The sequence below is a fragment of the Lepisma saccharinum genome, chromosome 5, assembly GCF_977018435.1.
Source record: "Lepisma saccharinum chromosome 5, izLepSacc3.1, whole genome shotgun sequence".
NCBI classification, from domain to species: Eukaryota; Metazoa; Arthropoda; class Insecta; order Zygentoma; family Lepismatidae; genus Lepisma; species Lepisma saccharinum.
Window position 1 is genome coordinate 56,684,050 of NC_139233.1, and position 20,415 is coordinate 56,704,464.

A 20,415-nucleotide genomic window follows, 5' to 3' on the forward strand; every position below is an offset into this window, starting at 1 on the left:
ATGCGAAGGAAAATTTGTCATATTTCAACTTCGATTTCAATGTTCGTTACAAGCAAATAACACAGAATGAACAAATTATTAGTACTCACTTTTGAAATGGAATATGTACAGTTATATCCATATTGATAAATTTTAAAATTTCAATATTGCGTGGCGCAATTATTCACAATCTTCAAAATAGTTGTCACAAGTGAAAATATGATGGTACGCTTGCCGCCATATTCGCATCACACAGCTTGAAAATTTGTATCTTCAAGCTAAGCCATGTCAGAAAGCTCACTTTCCGGTCTGGTAACTGGAGATCTGTGGTTAAACGAGAGTATCCTGTAAAGTCATAATATTCTTTCTTTATTAGTAATGGCAATTGTTTAATTCAGAGTGACAGAAAGTTTCCAAAATTATCAATTTTACGTCTTTTTATTCGGTCAAGCTAAATTCAACAAAATGGTAAGCTTTAAAATAATTTTAAAGGCTAATTGTTATTTTTTAAGTTCGTAAATATTAATCTAAATTTTATTCTAAAAACGTCACATTCTAAGATCAGTGTTGAGAAGACAAAGCATTGCTTTCAATATTATATCTTTCAAAGTTAATTTAGCAATGATTAATTTTCACATATTATTGTAATGTGCATGTAAAAATGCTTTGAAATCATTAAGATACTTGTTATGTTCGTTAAAATTGATGTTTCTTCAGTTAGTTTGAAGGATGTTTTTGGTGCAATTCGATTTCAAAGAATATAGACAATTAAACTGTTTATATATTTCGACAAAAGTACGAGTATATGTAAATGAATGAATAAATGTTAACACAATAACGTAGGAGCCAGGTTCCTCTTGTGTAATTTCAATATTGATATGTAAGAAACGTATTTCCTACAGGAATTGAATTCCATACATTCCAATAAACAAATACAAACAAGTTTGCTGTACTTGCACAAGTACTTCCACAATCATATCCAGTATTCTAAAAGCATTTCACAAACCCTTCGTGAAATTTAAAAATCATTACACAATCGGAACTGTTATACAATGTAAAACTGGGAAGAAATTTAAATGAAAAATATATGTTTAGAGGCCATATTGAGCAAAACAATATATATTAATTACATATTTATTTGTTCTATTTGTTAGTTTATTCACCACTTGTTGTGTGGACCAATTATAGAGTTTTCTTTCATAGATTTAAACAGTATTATTGCAAGGAATGTTTAGCTTATTAGCAACATTAGCAAATATCATTAGCGATACAAAAAAATTGACCTCAAGCAAGTTCCAGCTGGCATTTCAAGATTTTTAATATGTGCACAGAACGAACAGAAATACAGTACCTACATGCACTTAAAACGTACTAAGTATTTAATATTTTTTATCTTCGTTAGTAGTGGATTAACACTAATCATTGATGCGTTTCCTATATAAAAAGCCTGACCCAGAGATATAATTCACATACGTCTGTATAAAAGATAAAATTTGTCTGGTTTAATGTACATTTTCGTCACTTTTGTATGTCCAGCGAGATATTTGACACGCGGGGGAAAAAAATTACATTTCCAGCTTTGCTGTACCAGTGCCTCGATTCTTAACTTGTATCCGTGCTTTCCTGATGTATGCGATTAAGCAGGTACATAGGTTAAAATCGTGCATAAGGCATCTATAACGTTTCTGTCCGATAATATGTCTCTTCACAATATAATTCGTCACAAAATACTCCCTGGATCCAATCTACATCTTCCTACTACGTGCATGGTTTTCCTGTTACGTTTTGGTTCCCAAACAGGGGTGGCGTCAAGGGGGTGGCTGGGTCAGGGTCCATCCAAAATCAGGTTTGTAGTAGCCAAATTTCGTGATAAAAACAAAATGAATGTAGATAATGATGCCTATGATGTTAAACCTTATAAAATTCGAATCCGGGATCGCTGGTGCCGAAGCTCCCTTGACTAACCATTGGACCATGGAGGTATGTAGTATTAAGGTATTATTCATACTGTTAATTAACTATAATTTTTAATTATCACTATTGCATATCATATTATCACTTCTAATCGAACCTAAAATTTAACACATTTTCAATGCAACATTTGAATTTTAAAAAGGATATTTTGATTGTCTATACATGTACTACAATATCTAAAGTTTCTATTATTAGCAAATAAATCCTTGTTTGCATCACGTAATAGTAATGTGAATATCGAAATATATCTAGATGTGGCCCATCCACAACAGACGGTCTGGTAGTGTCACTGTGCTGGACCTTGCCAGTGTATTGAAATTACATTAATCAAGGTCAGACATTAGCCTATTATCTGAAAGTGGATATTTTCCATACTGAGTTCAATATCAACTTGCGACGACCTTCTTACTTTCTTTCGAAAAACCTTTAGTTGAACAGGCGCCATATTGAAGTATAGTGTGATAAGATGTCAGATAACAATCCTGAGCGTAGTGTTGCCAATGCAACTTTTTGATTTGGGTTTACGAACCACTAACATGTAGCCTACATTTTCAAATATAAATACAGGATATCATAATCGTAATACGTTCAACACAAAATAAATGCATCTAGAAATGATATTTGAAGATTTTGCAAAGATTAACTATTCGTAGAATTGCAAAGAATTCCATACTTGTGTGACCCATCAGATGGATCGTTTCCATTTTATCCTGATTTATTTTCATTGTAACTGTTCGATACAGTCAAAACGTATAATGAGGAAGGAATATTGCCTACCAGAATTAGGAAAAACAGTTTAGTGATTATAATCATAAAAATTCGATCGGCCGATTTTCAATTCCTAGCGGTTTTACCAAAAATTCAAACAACATAATCCATTTGTCTATGAATAAATGGACTTCTGGTTCACATTGTATACTGTGTTTGAAGGGCTTTGAACTAACGATCTGCTCATTTTGTGCTCTGACAGAACGTGAAAGAATGTCCATCAGATCAGTTGGCACAAAGCTGGGAAAGAATCAAGACCAAAGAAGACACGGAAAAGAAGGACTATGATTTCCTAGACGATGCTTGCTCTGAGTCCAGTGAATCGTCTGATTCAGGATACAAGGTAAGAGAAGTAAAATAGGTTGGGCGATATTCAACTTTTGCTGACCTCACCTACAAAACTACGAAAGTACTGGTAATCTCATTAAAATGAAAAATCACGAAGATATCAAATACAATAGAATTGAATGACAACAGTAAATAATTAAGTTGGATAATTATAAGTTATGAAATAATTTAAGGCAACTCTCAGGAAGATTTGGTTAGTAACATGCGGATATTTTAAAACCTTGCTTCTGATCGTCGTCAATGACTCATACAGCATTATACCAAAAAGGTTTTGAGTTTTGTTTCATTGGTTCCACTGGAAATTTCTCATACATTGTATGGGCGCTGTGTAATTTGAAGAGGAATAAGGTTCTGCAAACTTAGACTGGTACTATGTCTCGTTTTACAAGTCTTACTTTCGACGTTAAATGTTGAAACCGGGTAGAGTTGTTATTATTTATCATAGTCACCATGTGAGTCCGAGTTCGAGTTTTCTTCAACTCCACTTTTATGCACAAATATGCTCATTGTGGTTGGACCTACAGTTTAAAGTGGTATCCGAACCAGTATGAACCTCCATCGGGTATCGAACCCTGGATCCATTATCACTAGGCGAAATAACCATATGAACTTCCCTCCATCGTGTCGTGGTGAGAATTCCCAGTTCAGTGAGCAGAGAATGTGAGGTATTTGTATTTTCTTGAATCTACACATAGACCTGATACATGCATTATGAACTTGATGAATTTGATTGATATCTTGATATTTTTGGCTCTTAAATAACATAATGATAGTGGAACAGAGGCTGGATGAAATCTAGAAGGTTGTTGTTAGTAAAGATGATTTTATTTCTTGTCTATCGTTCACGAGAACGTCGTCGTGTGAAGAGCAGTGAGTAAGGCACTCGGAGCGATTCGGATGAATTCGTGTGTTCATTCCAACTTTTACCTGTGTGTAATGGCCAACTAAGTGCTTGAGATTTTTAGGAGTCTCTGGAATTATCACATGAGCAATATGTGATGCCGCTTTATTTGAAAATTAACTTATTTCCACGCTGGTTCTTTGTTTCATTCATTCGGTGACAGGGACTTCATCAGAGAGGTGCAAACACTCATGATCGCTCCCCAGAAAAAAAGGAAAAGCAGATAAATAAATGGTCATTAGTACAAATATACATATTTCTTTGGAATTTAGGTGATTTAGGTGTGTAATAAATGTGGCTGTCCCTCAGAAAATGGTCGCTAACCCCCTCCCCCTCAATTCATTTTTTTTTCTGCTACCATGACTGACAATGGTGGGGAAAAAACTGCTCGAATCTCGGTTAGTCCTTGCATATTATACTTTCACATCTCTAGTTTGTGTCTATCCGTAAAACTATTTCGAAGGACAGGGTGAGTCAGAAATATGGCTTCACGTTTGAAGTGCGACACTGTACAATGTAGAGGAAAATGTATTTTCTCATTTCATTTCAGATAAGTGTCACGCTCCTTAGCTTACGTCATTAGCCAAGATGGAGCTGAACATGCAGCAGAAAGTTATAGTTGCAACGTGGGCAATTCTATTCAAGAATGATCGTGAGACTGGCGAGACGTGATTTTAACGTAACATTGTTGCCGTCGACTGTGGGAAAGTGGAGTAAACGACTGCTTACATCAAATTGTTGTTTAGTTTAAAGTCTATCTCACAAACATTATGGTATGCAATTGTTCACGATGCAACTGTAACTTGCTGCTGCATGTTCAGCGCCATCCTGGCTAATGTAAGCTCGGGTGCGTGAGACTTATCTGAAATGAAGAAATGAAATTTCAAGTTTAATATATCATTCTCCATTTCCCTCTACATCGTACAGTAACACATTACATTTACTTCAAACGTGTAGCCATATTTCTGACTCACCCTGTAGAATGCAGTACGTTCTTTCTACTTGGTAACTAACTAAACTAGTATTAATAGTCGTAGAATTTAAAGATGTTTTACTTGAAAGCAGTTTCTTTCCGACTCCTTTAATAGACTTTAGAGCAAATGTTACTGGAGTGCAATTTCTTGCAACTCTTGTAGATTGTAAATCAAATGTTACCTGCATGCGATTTCTTTCTGACCCTTGTGGTAGAATTTAAAGCAAATTTGACTTCGATGTGATAACTTTTATGGATAACCAGCGACTCGTAACTATACTAGAAGCATCTCAGTGTCACGTGTGTGGCATTCACATATGAAATGTAAGGTTCTCGACCTGCGACTGCGCCTTCCCGATGGCGTAGAGATGACGTCATCACCTTGAAATAAAGGGGCTCCCGGGTTTGATGGAGGCACATAGTTATTCGGATCACACTTTAAACTGTAGTCCCAGTCCCAATTACACTGATAAACAATTAAATACTCCTTTAAATAAAACTAAGTGATCTTTATGTATTCAGATGTGCTGATAACGAATATCGCATCCGTTTTCCTGTATCACCTAAATTATTTGCAGAACACCTAAATTTTATAGTTTTATGGTTTCAGGTCTCCGCACCCTGCTCCGCATCCGGCTTAACGTTTGGTTTCTAGCAAATGGATAAGAACCTTTCAGCGACCTTGTGTGTTTATGACTGGCAGTTAATATTTCGTGGAGGAAACATCTGGCACTAGAGTAATTTCCTGTTTCTCTGTTAAAATTTGTTCTTTTGTGGGTTAGACGAGTCTTAACTTCCTTTCCGATAACTTCGCGAGTAGCCTTCGGAAGTAGCCGTATTTTATGTTTGTGTATGTTCGTGAAATTGTGAATGTAATATTGTGTATAGTGAAGTGAAGTGTAAGTTGTATTTTAACAAAACGATCAGAGCATTCACAATTGTTTTTTAAAGAAATATATTATAACTCAATTAATGAGTTTGCCATGTCACGCAAATGTGTGAATAAGCCAAACTTGTTTTGTTACGTTTGCGGGGAATTTACTCCGAAGTCACAGAGAAATACTATCACTCCTATAGTGAAAAAAGCATATGAGTTGTATTTTGGAAGTAAAGTAGACGAGGGAAAAAGCTGGGCACCAGGTAAAATTTGTTGTAATTGTTCGCTAACTTTACGTGGTTGGCTTAATGGCACTCACAAATCAATGCCCTTCGGAAACCCTGTAATATGGACAGAACAGAAATATCATACTACGGATTATTACTTCTGTTTAACAAACATAGTGAGATATAGTTCTAAATCAAAACATTCTATATTTTATCCTGATGTTCCTTCAGCCAAGAAACCTATGAGTCATGCTTTTATACCAATTCCTAAGCCTCCTAAAGAATGGACAGATGAAACAGAACCAAGCAGTGCTTCTCCAGATGACGAACCTGAATCCTCATATTCAAACACCGATCCAAATTTTCCTCATCCAAATATACCTGACTTTATTTCCCAATCCGAACTAAATGATTTAGTCAGAGACCTCAACCTTCTAAAGTTCAAGCGGAATTATTAGGTTCTCGTCTCCGAGGGTGGAATTTATTACAAGGTGGTGTTAAGGTGTCATATCGGAAACGTCAACAATCACTGACACATTTTTTTTCTGTTAGTAATGAGTTAACTTACTGCAATGATGTAGAAGGCCTTCTGCAAGGACTTGGAAGGAGTCATAACTAGTGGTGTAGCGTTATAGTACGCCCGTACGCCAGGCGTTCCCAGATTTAAAATTTCAAAAATGCTTAAATGCTGTGATTATAAAGTAAAACGTGACTAATTTCATATATGTTTGACCTTCATGGCATTATAATAGCTATTTTTCGCGATCCGCTTGCAACGCTCCACTCTCAACACTCGTTCTAGCATCTCTTTTCAATGCCTTTCCCGGCCGGACGCCGAGCAGGTTCGGCGTACAGGACTCTATATTCCTTGCTGCCTTTCTGGAGGGAAATCTTCGATTTTTACAGCACGTGCGTAAATGGTCTCTCTTACGCCAGCGTACGAGAGATCTACCGTGATTAGTTCATGTGACCCTTCTTGCCTTCTCAAGCAGACGACAGCGGCTGAATTCCTACCCGGTTCTTCGCTCTTCGCGCTCATGCAACTCGTGTTATGTGATGCTACAATACGCAATATTGACTGACGTAACTTTACCAATCTCAAATATACTGCTTCTTAATGGCCACTGCATTGTATAATTTATCGCACGAACAGCGATGTGTATTAGAAACTAAAAGATCAACACAGTTTTTGTCAACTAAGTTGGTGAAGTCCTCGTGGTAGAAATTCAGCCTGTGGCTGCTCTACCACTTAACCCGCAAAACTATTATTTTTTATTGTATTTTTTCGTTATTATCAAACTACTTAATAATGTGTGAATGGAAATGTTTAGCATTCATTTGAAAACTCTTAACATCGAATGGTCTCTGGAGAAAATTATTTTAAAATGTTTATCAGCATTCTCAAGATGTAATAAACAGTGGTCTGAATTACTAATCGGCACTGTTACGTCAGTAGAGTGTACGATATTTGGATCATCCACTCTGCTTTTCACAGTGCGCCAAGACGACAGAGGTCCCTGGTTCGAATCCCGGCGTGAGCACGGGTGTTCTTTGTCAGTGTCCCTTCATCAATATCATCACTCATATTCATATTCGCAATTAACCAAAAGTGGTAGAAAAGCGAAATAAAATAAACCAAATCAATCAGTAGTTGGATCGCCCACAACAATGACGTCTACTGTTGTGCAGAGGCGCTTGTGATTCAGGTAGGTTTTTAATGACTTGCGTCATGCAGAAAGATATAAAAAAAGGTATAGAACACCAGAGTTCAAAACATCTGTGGCATAGTGAGGCATCTAATTTTCTAGCTAAAACATGCAATGATGATGTTTTATTGAAAACCCAGCTTACTTCAGGCAAATAATACCTGTGGCGACTAATACCATAAGTAAATTATTAAGCAAGAAAGGGCCGACTCTTCCTTCGGACTTGGCGTTCCCACCCGAAATGTCCATGCTACGCCACTGGTCATAACCCAAACGAGTGGAGACTATTTTTAGATTCATCTAAGAATAGTTTAAAAGTAGTATTGTTGCATAATGGTAATATATACCCATCAGTACCCCTTGCATATTCTTCCACCATGAAGGAAACATATGAAAATATGGATACAATATTAAAAGTGTTAAATTATGAAAAATATGGTTGGCAGATATGCGGAGACCTCAAAATGATTGGTGTACTGTTAGGCATGCAGTCTGGGTTTACAAAATTTTGTTGCTTTCTTTGCGAATGGGACAGCCGGCCAAAAGATAAACATTACAACATTGTGGATTTGCCCATACGAAAAAACTTAATTCCTGGAGAGAAGAGTGTTAGGAATCACCCTCTACTTGAGAAAGACAAGATTTTGTTACCACCGTTGCATATAAAGTTAGGGCTGATGAAAAATTTTGTTAAGGCTTTGGATAAACATTGTGAGGGTTTTGGGTACTTGAGAAAAACATTTCCTAAACTCAGTGATAGTAAGTTAAAATAAGGCATATTTATTGGGCCGCAAATCCGTGAGATCATTCATGATGACAAGTTTGTGGAATTGCTAACAGAAAGAGAGAAATGCGCATGGTCAGCTTTCAGACAAGTATGCTGTAATTTTCTTGGAAATGTGAAAGCTGACAACTACAAGGAACTTGTTAAGAACTTGTTGAAGTGTTATCAGCGCATAGGGTGCAATATGTCCTAGAAAATTCACTTTTTACATTCGCATTTGGACTTTTTCCCCACTAACCTGGGCGCGGTTAGTGATGAATGCGGCGAGAGATTTCACCAGGATATTTCTGTCATGGAGAAACGATATGAAGGAAAATCGGTACATAACATGTTAGCAGACTACTGTTGGAACCTCAAGGAAGAGGTTTCTGGTGGCAGTTACAAACGGCAGAGTTCAAGAAAGAAATTTTGAAAATGTGAGTTAAAATGTGTTTTTCTCCTTTTTTGCATGAAATTTCTTCATTGAACAGTCAAAATCGGTCCTATATATATTTTTTTTAATTTTTGTATATTTCATAGTTATTCACTTCAATATTTAAATCTTGTTTGATGAGCAAACAAACAAAAATAATTCCAACTTTCGATGTATTATTACAAAGGGAATTAAATTTTTATTAAAAAGAAAAAAATGAAAATCCATGGAAAACGATAGGTGATACAGCATTTCTACTTTCAGATTTGGATTCACCGGGGTCGAATTATAAATAATCACCTATTTTCGTTCAAAGGAGCAAAAAAAAGTTTGAATTTGTTTATCAGTGTTATCCTATCAGTGCATAAAAGTGGACTTAAAACTAAATCAATCAAGGCATGAGTTTGGATATGTCATAATGAACTTATTTCATAGAATTATGTTGTACTTTGTGGTGTCTACTAAGAAATGAAAAAAAAAAACGTGAGTATGACGACGTAGACTGAATGCATGAAAAGTATTTTCGAAAATATGTAAAAAATGTAGCAGCCTGACATAATTTGTCTGTAGGTGAAAAATGCAAATTATATGTATTCACAAACATTTAAACCTTAATGCAATTAAAAACAATAATAATTTCCATATTGATTCATTTCATTAATTACATGGAGTAGGACTACATTTCGTGAAATGCCTCAGTGATTATTTTTTTCTGCTTCCCAGATGAATTGTCCGGACTGTATAAAACGACGAGAAAGACTATGGAAGAAGGTCGAACAGGAAAATTCAGAAAAATACGTGCACTTAAGATTGCTTGCGACTGGTGTATTGTTTGGTGTGGTAAGTATTCCTTCCAAGAAAATTATGGGTTACAATAAATATATGCTAGGCATCTGATGTAAGTGTGGAGTCAGATTTACTAACAGGTGTGAATGGTTGGGCTTTTCAATTCTCTCTCTCAGCGAAACAATTGAAGACATATTGGTTGTTTTAGTGCTCTGTCCATGTATATTCGAAAATTGTCGTCATATCTCAAGGAGCCTCGGAAGGTGTTATTGCGCATGACCACAATTGTCATATATGGTGGCTGAATCCGGACTTCTTATGTGGGCAATTTGATACTAAGAGGAGCAGAAATTACTTTGTATGGTTCTGCCTATTAATATTTATTTTATTCGTGTCACATTAACAAGAAACTCACTCAATTCACGGCCATGAAATTAGGCGGTTGGCAGAAATTCGCGTTGATGCCACGTCGGAGCACAACCCCGTATTCGGAGCATTAAGAGAATGAAAGATCTGGTTGTAGAGTTGGCCTTTGTAATCCATGTGATAGAAACTGACAGTATTTGCTCGAGAGATCAGGGATGACACCCAAGTGCCCCGGAGAGAGGTCGGTCTGACGCTCGAACTAGGCAACGCAGCCCGGTTGGCGTTGACACACAGTGCGCGGGAAACAACGACTTCTGTCCCGCTCTCGTTTTGCTTTTCCCATACGTGGCACCGACGCAATTCAGCCGCCTATTATCATGGCCGTGCGTATAATTATTTTGATTGCCGTGCCGAATTTAATACCATATACAGCCTTTTCTCCCACTTAACAATATTATTTACATAGGAATGCATTCGCACGAGTGCATTACGAGAAGCATCGTAGAAAAGATATGAGACATTATTCAATGACAGATCCATAGACAAATTGAAAAACGGAAGTTTTATTCTATCTTCATATTAATATTTACATAGACATGTGTGTAAACATTAATTTTTTGTTCAAATTATATATTTTAGTTTTCTTGTTGTCTATGTCTACTTAAGGACCCGCAGTTATCCATTTCGTAGGGCATCTGACTAATAGAGAATCTTGTTTATTCCAGGGGTGGCTGAACTTAATAGGGAATCTTTTCGAAAAAGCCCCTCCAAAAAAGCTGCTCTGGAATTCACTCAGCCTCCAAACAATTGAGAGGAAAGCGGGCTGCAACGTGACGTCGATCACAGCACCTCAAGCATGATTGAAATTGAATATATGTGGGGTTCTGCACCAACATTACTTAACGACGGTGTAATATACAGAAGATACCGTTACCTTTTTAATCTTTTCTCTGCATCTCGAACACAATGCCAATGATGAACATCAATAATGATTAAATTAAACCGGTAAAGGGACAAGCACAAAGATACATCCATGACAAGACCGGGATTCGAACCCAGAACCCAGAAACTTCGGTAATTATAACGTGCCGTCTATTTGTTTTACATTCTTCAACGATTTTAATCACAAATTTTATATTTTTGTGTGTACGAATTTCTTAATCGCGTTTGTTGACATTTGATGACGAATGTCTCACGTAGTATATGCCATTATGCACGAGTTTTTCATCTTCGTAATAATAACAATTCATTCGATTCACATATACAGACATACTGTTTCTTTTCGAGAAGAGAGAGATGAAGAAGTACAGAGCAGCGGTGGTCCAGTCGGTTTCAAATCTGACCACCAAGCTGGAAACCAGGATTCGATTTCCAGGGGTAAGTTAATTCAAGTGGCAATTTTTTCAGCACTGTCCCCGTATAATGTAACTCTGAGGTTCACCCAGCCTCTAACAAATTGGTAACTGAGAGGCAATCCTTGCGGATAAAGGTTACCGGAGCGTAGTGATGATCACATCACCTCCTCCGCGAAATATCCAGGATTGTGATGTGTGGAGCCCTAATTACATATCCTGCATATTTCAATGAGCAGTGGTAGCTTAACTCATTTTTACATAAAAGCATACGAAGTTTAAAAGAATGTTTCCAATAACATCAATAGGTCCAACCCAAGGTAAGTCTTCATAACAGTCGCGAGTGTTTACATATTTTGTAACAGCAATTTGACTTTCTCAAGAAACGTAGGAAGTGTATAAAATTCATAGTATAATTATCTACTCTAAATTAGTCTCTGCTCAACAATTATAAATATATGTAATTTTCGTAGTAGTACATTTCCTGTGCGAGTCTAATCTTCAATATGTATTCTTGTTGCAGCTTGTTACATCAATTGTTCTCGATGAAGCATGGGGACGTACCAGACGAGTGAAAAAGGACGTTGAAAATGAAACAGTGAATTATCCAGCATCGGTAAGTCGTGTTCACTTTAACATGCCAGATCTACTCAGCTAAAATAAAGTGAATGACGAATGGCGCCAGTAATGATACGATTCCTCCTAGCGTGTCTGTATTGTATATGTTCCACAAGTAAAATCTTCCCACTTAGGTGTACTTCACTCGCTCAAAACGTTGCTTTGCTGATAAAACCCTGAGGTGTAAAACCAGATTTCACCTAAGGTTGGGAAATGCGAAGCTATGTGGAGCAAAACGTACATTGATTGACAAATACACATAAAACAGCTGTTGCGTCAGTTAATATATAATCAAGTGGTTTCATCATAATCTCTTTGATTCCTTTCAATATCTTCAGGAGAGAATTAGAAATGTGTTTTGGATAGTTACTGTGGGTTCTCATATATCAAATCAGTTAATATGGGGCTACATTTCGATTTTCAGGCACTTCTCAGAGGATCCAAGAATTATTTTTTCATAGCTTCTCTGATGTAATTTAAGGTATTTTAATTTAAATTTTATTTAAAGTTTGCAGAAGGCTTTGATTTAATATAATTTGTTATTATCAATATTTCATTACTTTATACGTTATAAAATATTTAGCAAGAGAATCATATAGATACATATAATGCTATATCCTCTCATGAACTATAGTACATACATATATTTTTTTCAAAAATCGATGTTAAACAGCATACTCCTTACAAAAATTAAATATACGCCCTTGAGTTGGTTACCTGAGTAGACACTCCACTCTAGGACCATGATGAAATTCAAGTATAATTCTCAGGTTTCAAGGCGAAGCTTACGTATTACCGCCTCTCACCACCCACATAATACCGTCTCTCACCACCCATACACAGACACACACAAATATATTAACAATATGAAGGGTCTCTATGATTCCATGTGTCCAAAAATTCAAATTCAATTAAACTATAGGCTATATATATTTAAATATATGTAATTTAAGGTGAGTAGTTTATATTTGCAATTTCACATACTCAGACTTCAGATACATCTACAAACAAGTAACAAACAAATGTTACGGCAATGTTATAGCAATCTAGGAAACAATGTTAATTGTATAAGAATTTCAAACTCAAATTTACCTAATATACAAGTACTTCAAGACATCATATCTTGCAATAATCTTCAGTGATTTTTCTGCAAGACATATTAACAAAGTAAACGGATTGAGAGATATTCTGTTTTATTCTTCAAGCAGCTATATTTTCGTCTTCCCTCTCTTTAATTAAAAGCTAAACTGTGAAAAAACGTTGTTTGAGGGCATTAATTAATATGTATAAATTCAATGGAATTTGGATTAATAAAAGTTGCAATTTTACACTTCTACGGAGAAACATTCAAGCAGAATTCACGCATAATTCCCGAAGCCAATATTTCACACATAAATCCCAGAATTCAAGGAATTCCCAGTGAGTAGCCACCCTGTTAAGACACCTTTAATTACCATTTTTTTTAAAATAAAAGTTCAATCAAGCCTTTCTTCTTTGGATGGGTGGTTGGGGGATTAACTTTATTCGCTCCATCTCATGTTCTCTCCGTCAATGCTCAATGACACTGGCGTACGCAGAGGGGGTGGGGAGGGCTGATGGGGCTACAGACTCCTCAGATATCTTGCGGAAATTTAAATTTTCAAAGAAAAAATGAAGAAGTGGGAAAACCAGAGTGGTAAATGAAAAGCGCTCCTTAAAATTACCACGATTTCCATTTTTGAAAGTGGAAAGTTCTAAAATCACGAGGTTTGCTTGGAGATTGCTATTTCTTATAATTTTGTTATAATTTATTTGTTTTTGTTAAAAATGTATATTTTATTGTGTATGCACCTCGCATAGAAGCAACTATGTACAATTCCAGCCCTTCTTGGGAAAATATCCTGTGTGCGCCAGGCCTCAGTGACAGAGAATATTTTGTTACATTAAGTTTCGTATATGATATTCCTGTAGCTTGAAACATACGAAAATAGTTGACACGGAAGAACGATTCTCTTATTTTAGCTCTTTGTGAATAGTATCCTAAATCAGAAGCATGCGTGAAAATGCTACAATAGTTCATAAACAGTATCTCACCACTACACACATTTCTTAATAATTAACCATTATTATCGGAATATTATAATAGTCTTGGTTCCAATTTTAAAAAGAGCACAAAATACCTAAATTTGTTACGTGTTGCCAGTGCCTTGAACCTTACATCATACACATACACTAACACACATCTGTGTGTTAATGTATTTAAGTAAGTATGTGTAAATTGATTCTCATTTCAGATGCTTGTGAAACTCGGCATACTTGAATATTGCAAAACCCAGTTCAATTCCAGTCTGCGTCAGGTGAGTGATTTTGAACAGCGACATACTTCGTAAGATATAGACCACATTGATATATTTCATTTACGTGCGCAGCATATGAGTAATGACGGTTCACATATACTTTTTACAACTAAAAATTGTGCGGTTTCTTTTTCTTCTTTCCAAAGAGTATAATCATTGTTTTAACTTGTTTTATTATTTTGTACTAGCAAATGGAACAAGGGTGTGTGCTTATAAATTTCATAATTATAATTAAGAGACAGTTTCATTATCACGAAAATTGCTGAGTTTTATGTACAAATACTATGAGTATAAGAATTAAATATATAAATTGATTGATTGATTGATTTGCTATATTTTACTTCCATTTTTGTGCCACTTTTGTCTAATTTGCGAAGATGGGGATGAGTGATGATATGATGAAATTGATGAATGGACATTCACAAATATCCAGGCTTGGATTCAAACCGGGGACCCCTGTCGTCGTAGCGCGATGCGCTAACCACTCCTCAACGGGTGCCAGTTAAAGAAATTTAAGGAAAAACATGTAAGAAATACAGAAATAATTTGTGATAGATGTTGAAATTCTTATTTGTCCATCTCGGTTTTAATTTGTTGGGGTTTCCACCGCGTATCTAGCAAAATTTCTTCCGACATGATGGAATGTATGCAAACAGAACCTTAAGAATGCAACAGGCGTAATGAAGGCGAAGCTTTAGCTGGTAAGGTGAAACGCATTCAGCTAGGCACTTTTCATAGTTCAAGAACAAGAGAAATAATTTGTGAATGTACTATCTAATGTAATACATCAGGCCTTCAAACAGTACACACTTCGACTTGATGTGAAGTATCATATTACAGCGTAGAGAATGTTCGACTATTACATTCATCACAACCATTTATTTCCGAATGATTACAAATAAATTGTAATGCAATTCTGAAATATATTTAAGTGAGGTCTTAGCGTGCTTCTCGTTAATTTACTTACTACTACTATGTAGAAAATAGTATGGGCTAGACTACTAACGGATCAAAACTTAATAATATCTTCGATTAGTGAAATGATCACGTTTTATGCAAATATAATATTTGCAACTAGCATTGGTTCATTAAGGCAATTGATTATAGGAATAATTTACACGATAAGACTTCCAATTGATCGAAATTAAAATTTTGGGTGCAAGAGCACCCAGGTTACTTGCACCTTTCTCTGCATATGGGATCAAGTCACTTGTAAATACCAAAATAGAGGTTACTTCTAAAAAATAAACGGAAAATGTCTTCATTACAACTATTATGCTGATTAAAATTCATCATCATCATATGAACTCACCAAGAGTGCTAAGTCGTACATAAACCAGTGATAGAAGGCGATTCTGTAAAACCTTTTCATGCCAGCAAGTTAGAAGTACGGTTTGCACATACTACCGTTACTTTCAGTACCAGTGAAAAATGACAAAACGAAATTGATGTATTCAAAAGGAATGCATTAACATTAGCAAATTTACAATTCTCCGCAAACGGTTCTGTAGTGTATTGCCGCGTGTTCTCGAACCGTGAGATGGAAAACAAGAACTTCAACACAACATTGCTTCCGTGTGGATCTGGGATTTTTCGCTTGAAATTCCTCAGTAGAAAATAGATGTCTCCAGCGAAAATGCACACATATTCCTACGAATTATCATACGGCCGATTGAAAGGAAAAAAACATTTTGCGTGTATAATATGTCAAACGTTTTTTTATGATAGAATCTCCTTCACAAATCATAATCAACATTATTCACACGAAGAGCATACCTTTATAGCTGATGAATTGCTGATAAATTCTCTCATGAATAATGACATTACATCAAAACTGTGTTTTAACTGACAAGAGTAGATAGATATTTATAGTCCCTGATACTATAATGCAAACGCGAAAAACAATTAAGCAATCAAGTTTCTTTCACAAAAACTTAATTATTTTTATACATTATGAGTAACAAAAGCGTGATATTATAAGTGTCAGCACAGTATTTTTATATATAGGTACATGGTTGCAGCCTATATAACATGATCAGATTTTTAAAACACCAAACCAGTTTTTTTTTCATACTTTCCTGAAGGAAAAAGGGGGCCAAACAGCACAGCAAAGTGTGCACTATTAAACTGTTTCGTGATGAATATTTATGTTTGCAAATTAATTAAATAAATAAATAAATACTGAAATAAATACTGTGTAAATAACTTACATAATATGGTGATGTGCATTACACTCCAACGAAACAGTCCTTTAGAAACAGTTGTTCATTGATCTTTGCCGATGAATGGATCTTCTTCAGTGCATTTTTCTTTTCAAATAACATTTTGTAAAAGTTTGCATACAAGTGATTCAAGCTCATCTTATTAATCAACATAGTTTTCAAAGTTTGTACCAAAGGAGCGTTCTGGTCATTTGTCCACAAACTATTCCTGCACGAAAACACTCGTTCAGTGGAGCATTCGTTCCAGGTAAACAGAGAAGAAACTCCAATTGGAACATGGCACATTGTTGATATTAAAATGTGAAATAATTTCTACTCAACAATGCCATAGGTCATATTACGTTCAAGAACAATCGGGACAAAGACTCAAGAAAGAAAAGGTACTCTACCGTCTAATACGGAAGGTTTGGTCAACTTAAGCCTAAGGTGAAATTTCCCAACCGCAGTTTCAAGCAGGGTTCTTAAAGGTCCGGGAATTTTAAATACATTCAATTCCGATTCTGGAGAGAAAATCAGCAAGCGTAAATGAGTTCTGGTCCATAAAGATTCTTTTTATCTGTAAAATATTTCAATTCGGTTGAGGAACCGTTTTTTTACACCAATTTTAATACGGTCGAGGAACCCTTTTTCCGTATGAATTTAAATTCGGTCCAGGAACCTTTTTTCCGGATTAGAATTTATGGGTTCCTAGACTTTTAACAACCCTGGTTTCAATGTCACTGCCTGAAACTCAACGAGACGAATTAACACGTGCTAGGTTGCACGTTCTAGGTATCCTTGTAATGTTCATAGAAACATTAAACATGAAATTGGGTCAAGTCCACATCATTCTACAAGATTTTACGCACATGTAGCATTTCGAAAAAAAAACGGAGGTGGGGAATTAACGTAAAAATCCTGCTTTTCTAATTTGGATAAATTAATCAAGTTCGGTATTACATATGCATCGAAACTGTAAAACAATTTTAGACCTTCGTCGAAAATGATCCGCTTGAAAAAGTTATTTCTTAAAACTCGGTTATGTGTGATATCAAAATCCAGTCATCTTTCTCATTTCAGAAAGTGAAGTAGATCCAGTGTGCGAATTAAGCTTTTTTTCTTTGGGGGATGCCCACTCAGTGTCGTATTTGTAATTTTCCTTCCAGGGGGGAAGGGGTAGTTTTTTTAAGGTATGCAAATTATAGCAGTTAGTAAACTCTGCCATTACCTTCCAGTTCTAAGTACCTAGGTCATTTAATCTTATGATAACATTTACACGTAATTTAGAAACAGTGTACAGCATTTTTTAAGAAAACCCGAACACACATACAAGAAGAGCCTATTGAACTACAACAGTAATACAGATAAAACTTTACCAAATATCTATTGCGCGTTCAACTCAATGACGGCGTGCGGTTAGAAACGTCATCTACGAACCTCCAACGATTGAAGAGCCATCAGCTCTTCTTGCCATGGCGGTAGGCTTTTGTACTTCATTTTATTTTTGATTTCATTTATTTTACTTCGCCTTTTGTGCCAGTTTTGGCTAATTATCGAAGATGGGGATGAGTAATGATGTGCTGAAATTGATGAATGGACACTCACAAACATCCATGCCCAAGCCAGGATTCGAACCCGGGACCCCTGGCGTCGTAGTAATTTGACAATGGACAAAAAACTTCAGGATACTTATGTTTTAAAGGTAAATGAACCGTTTTCCCGAATGATTTTTCATTGGTGCTTTTTCCATAGTTAAGAAATGGTGCATTGTGTGCTATCAATTCCATTTTCTTTGGCCGGGATAAAAACATCCCTGGCAGGTATGATTCTTTTTCTCTTGCAGGGGATACATTTTTTTGTGTGGGGGGAAGCCCTGGCTTCCCCCCCTCCATTAATTCGCACACCGAGTAGACTCTACAGATCCACTAACGGGAGCAGGTGAAAAGTGTAAACTCGCAATTGTTGACTGTCTTTCTTGAGTGAAGATTACATTTTTATAATTTGTTGCGATATTTATGACGTGTTAGAAATTCACCCTGCAAGGATATTATGTAAATTTTATTTAAAAATATATTTTTCACTTTATTTATAGAGTTCCCTGAAGTATGCACTTCAACCATTGCTGGACAAACAGGTTAGTAGCAGTTACTTCACTTGCAGTAACAACAGCATTTTTCAAAGAAGTAAGTACGTGAACTACTGGATATCCCAGTTAAAAGGTGCCCGGGTCAAAGACATTTGTCTATGAGGCAAATAGAAGATGTATTGCAGCAGTGAAATGGAATAGTCCATTGTAACGTGAACCGTGGTAGGTCCTCAAGGTCAACAGTACACACACTTTTCTTTTTCTCTTTTCATGATCTTTGGCATGATCGGAGCCAGGCTACTTTTAACTGGGTCACCCGAAAATATATCAACACGTCGTTACAGTTTTGTAACCACCTTTTGTTTACTACAGTAGTATTTTGTAATGAACTGTGAATCTTGTTTGTCATGGTAAATCGGTTCTGCATCTATTCTGGGTATCAGGATTAACCAAGAGATGTAATGCAGGAGACGCGTTTAGCACGGGTATTTCGCTTGTAATGGGTATTCGTCCAAAATGGGGACACTAACATATTTTGGTATACCGAAAGCAAATTTACCAATGAAATAAATGTTTCAAACCTTTTCTTATCTGAGTAGGTCCTATATTATCAGTAATCAAGATTTTGTTTTCTGGAAAATATAGTATGTTCCCTTTTTGGACAATAATGTAAATTCGAGGTCTAATACAAACTTTTGTTACAAAAACTCTTTTAAAAATCAAAAGTTAAGTAAACCATGAAAAATACAATATAACTACTATAAGGTAGAGAGTTTTCAACGTGTTCGGCCCTGAAGGAGCAAAAACTGTAGGTGCATATATACGTACCGAAAATGTATGCTTTAACTGAATGCTATAATATGCCCACTGGAGTACGCAGGATTTTTTTCGGGGGGGGCTGAACTTGTGAACTTGGATGGTGCATAAACAGTTGGGCAGGAACATTTTTCAACTGGGGGTTCAAAATTCGTCCTCCGTATTATATATTGATGAGAAAGGATTCAACCCAGGAACCAACCGAATTTAACACAGATTTTTCTTTTTCGTTTCTTTCTTAAACTGTAATCTTACACCCCTTGCTTCATTCTCGTTACTAAACACTCTGCAAACTTCTCTCACTGATTCTGGACAATTCTCCATATTTCCACTACCGAACGTACTAATGTACCCTATACTTCCCAGGAAATCTCCCTACTTCTTTCCTTCCTGATGATGTCCCGGGTACCAACTGTCGTCCCGATGTTCATCCCAGTCCGACCAACTCTTGCTGGTCTCCCGCAAGTCTCCTCGTTCCACTCGTTCTTTCATATCCCTTCCTAGTATTAATACTTACATCTCAAAGCCAATAATACTCTCACTATCTCAAACATAACATACTAGAACATAGACCCTGCTTAACATTCATAGAATCGTGTTAATGTCTATCCCTCATCTCATTCATCAACACTAATGCACACGACACACAAAAAAACTTATCCTAACAAAACATTACCCACCCAATTACAAACGTATGTAATTTCGTATCTGTGATCATAAATAATATTAATGTTAAACACAGACATATTTACTTCCTACTATTACTAACCATTATCTTAATCTTCTTACCTTGTAGAATCATGAAAAACCAACTTTGTTCAGGAAAACCGAACAAATTTGGTTCTTCACACTAGGGCATTCTTGCCAATGTCACAGTGAATTATTGTAATAAAAAATGGTAAATA

The 20,415-nt window shown here is 36.0% G+C and overlaps 1 protein-coding gene across 1 annotated transcript in view; it reads left to right on the top strand.

Annotated features, from left to right (window-relative positions):
- The first annotated feature begins 319 nt into the window (after positions 1-319).
- The window catches only part of LOC145988381 (uncharacterized), a 35,006-nt gene continuing 14,910 nt past the window's right edge, over positions 320-20,415 (top strand). Inside the window, exons 1-6 of the mRNA XM_083123263.1 lie at positions 320-447; positions 2,924-3,064; positions 9,673-9,789; positions 11,977-12,069; positions 14,345-14,407; positions 18,701-18,742. Coding sequence (XP_082979389.1) covers positions 445-447; positions 2,924-3,064; positions 9,673-9,789; positions 11,977-12,069; positions 14,345-14,407; positions 18,701-18,742 — 459 coding nt within the window. The 5' untranslated portion in view covers positions 320-444. The remainder of the gene's footprint in view (positions 448-2,923; positions 3,065-9,672; positions 9,790-11,976; positions 12,070-14,344; positions 14,408-18,700; positions 18,743-20,415) is intronic.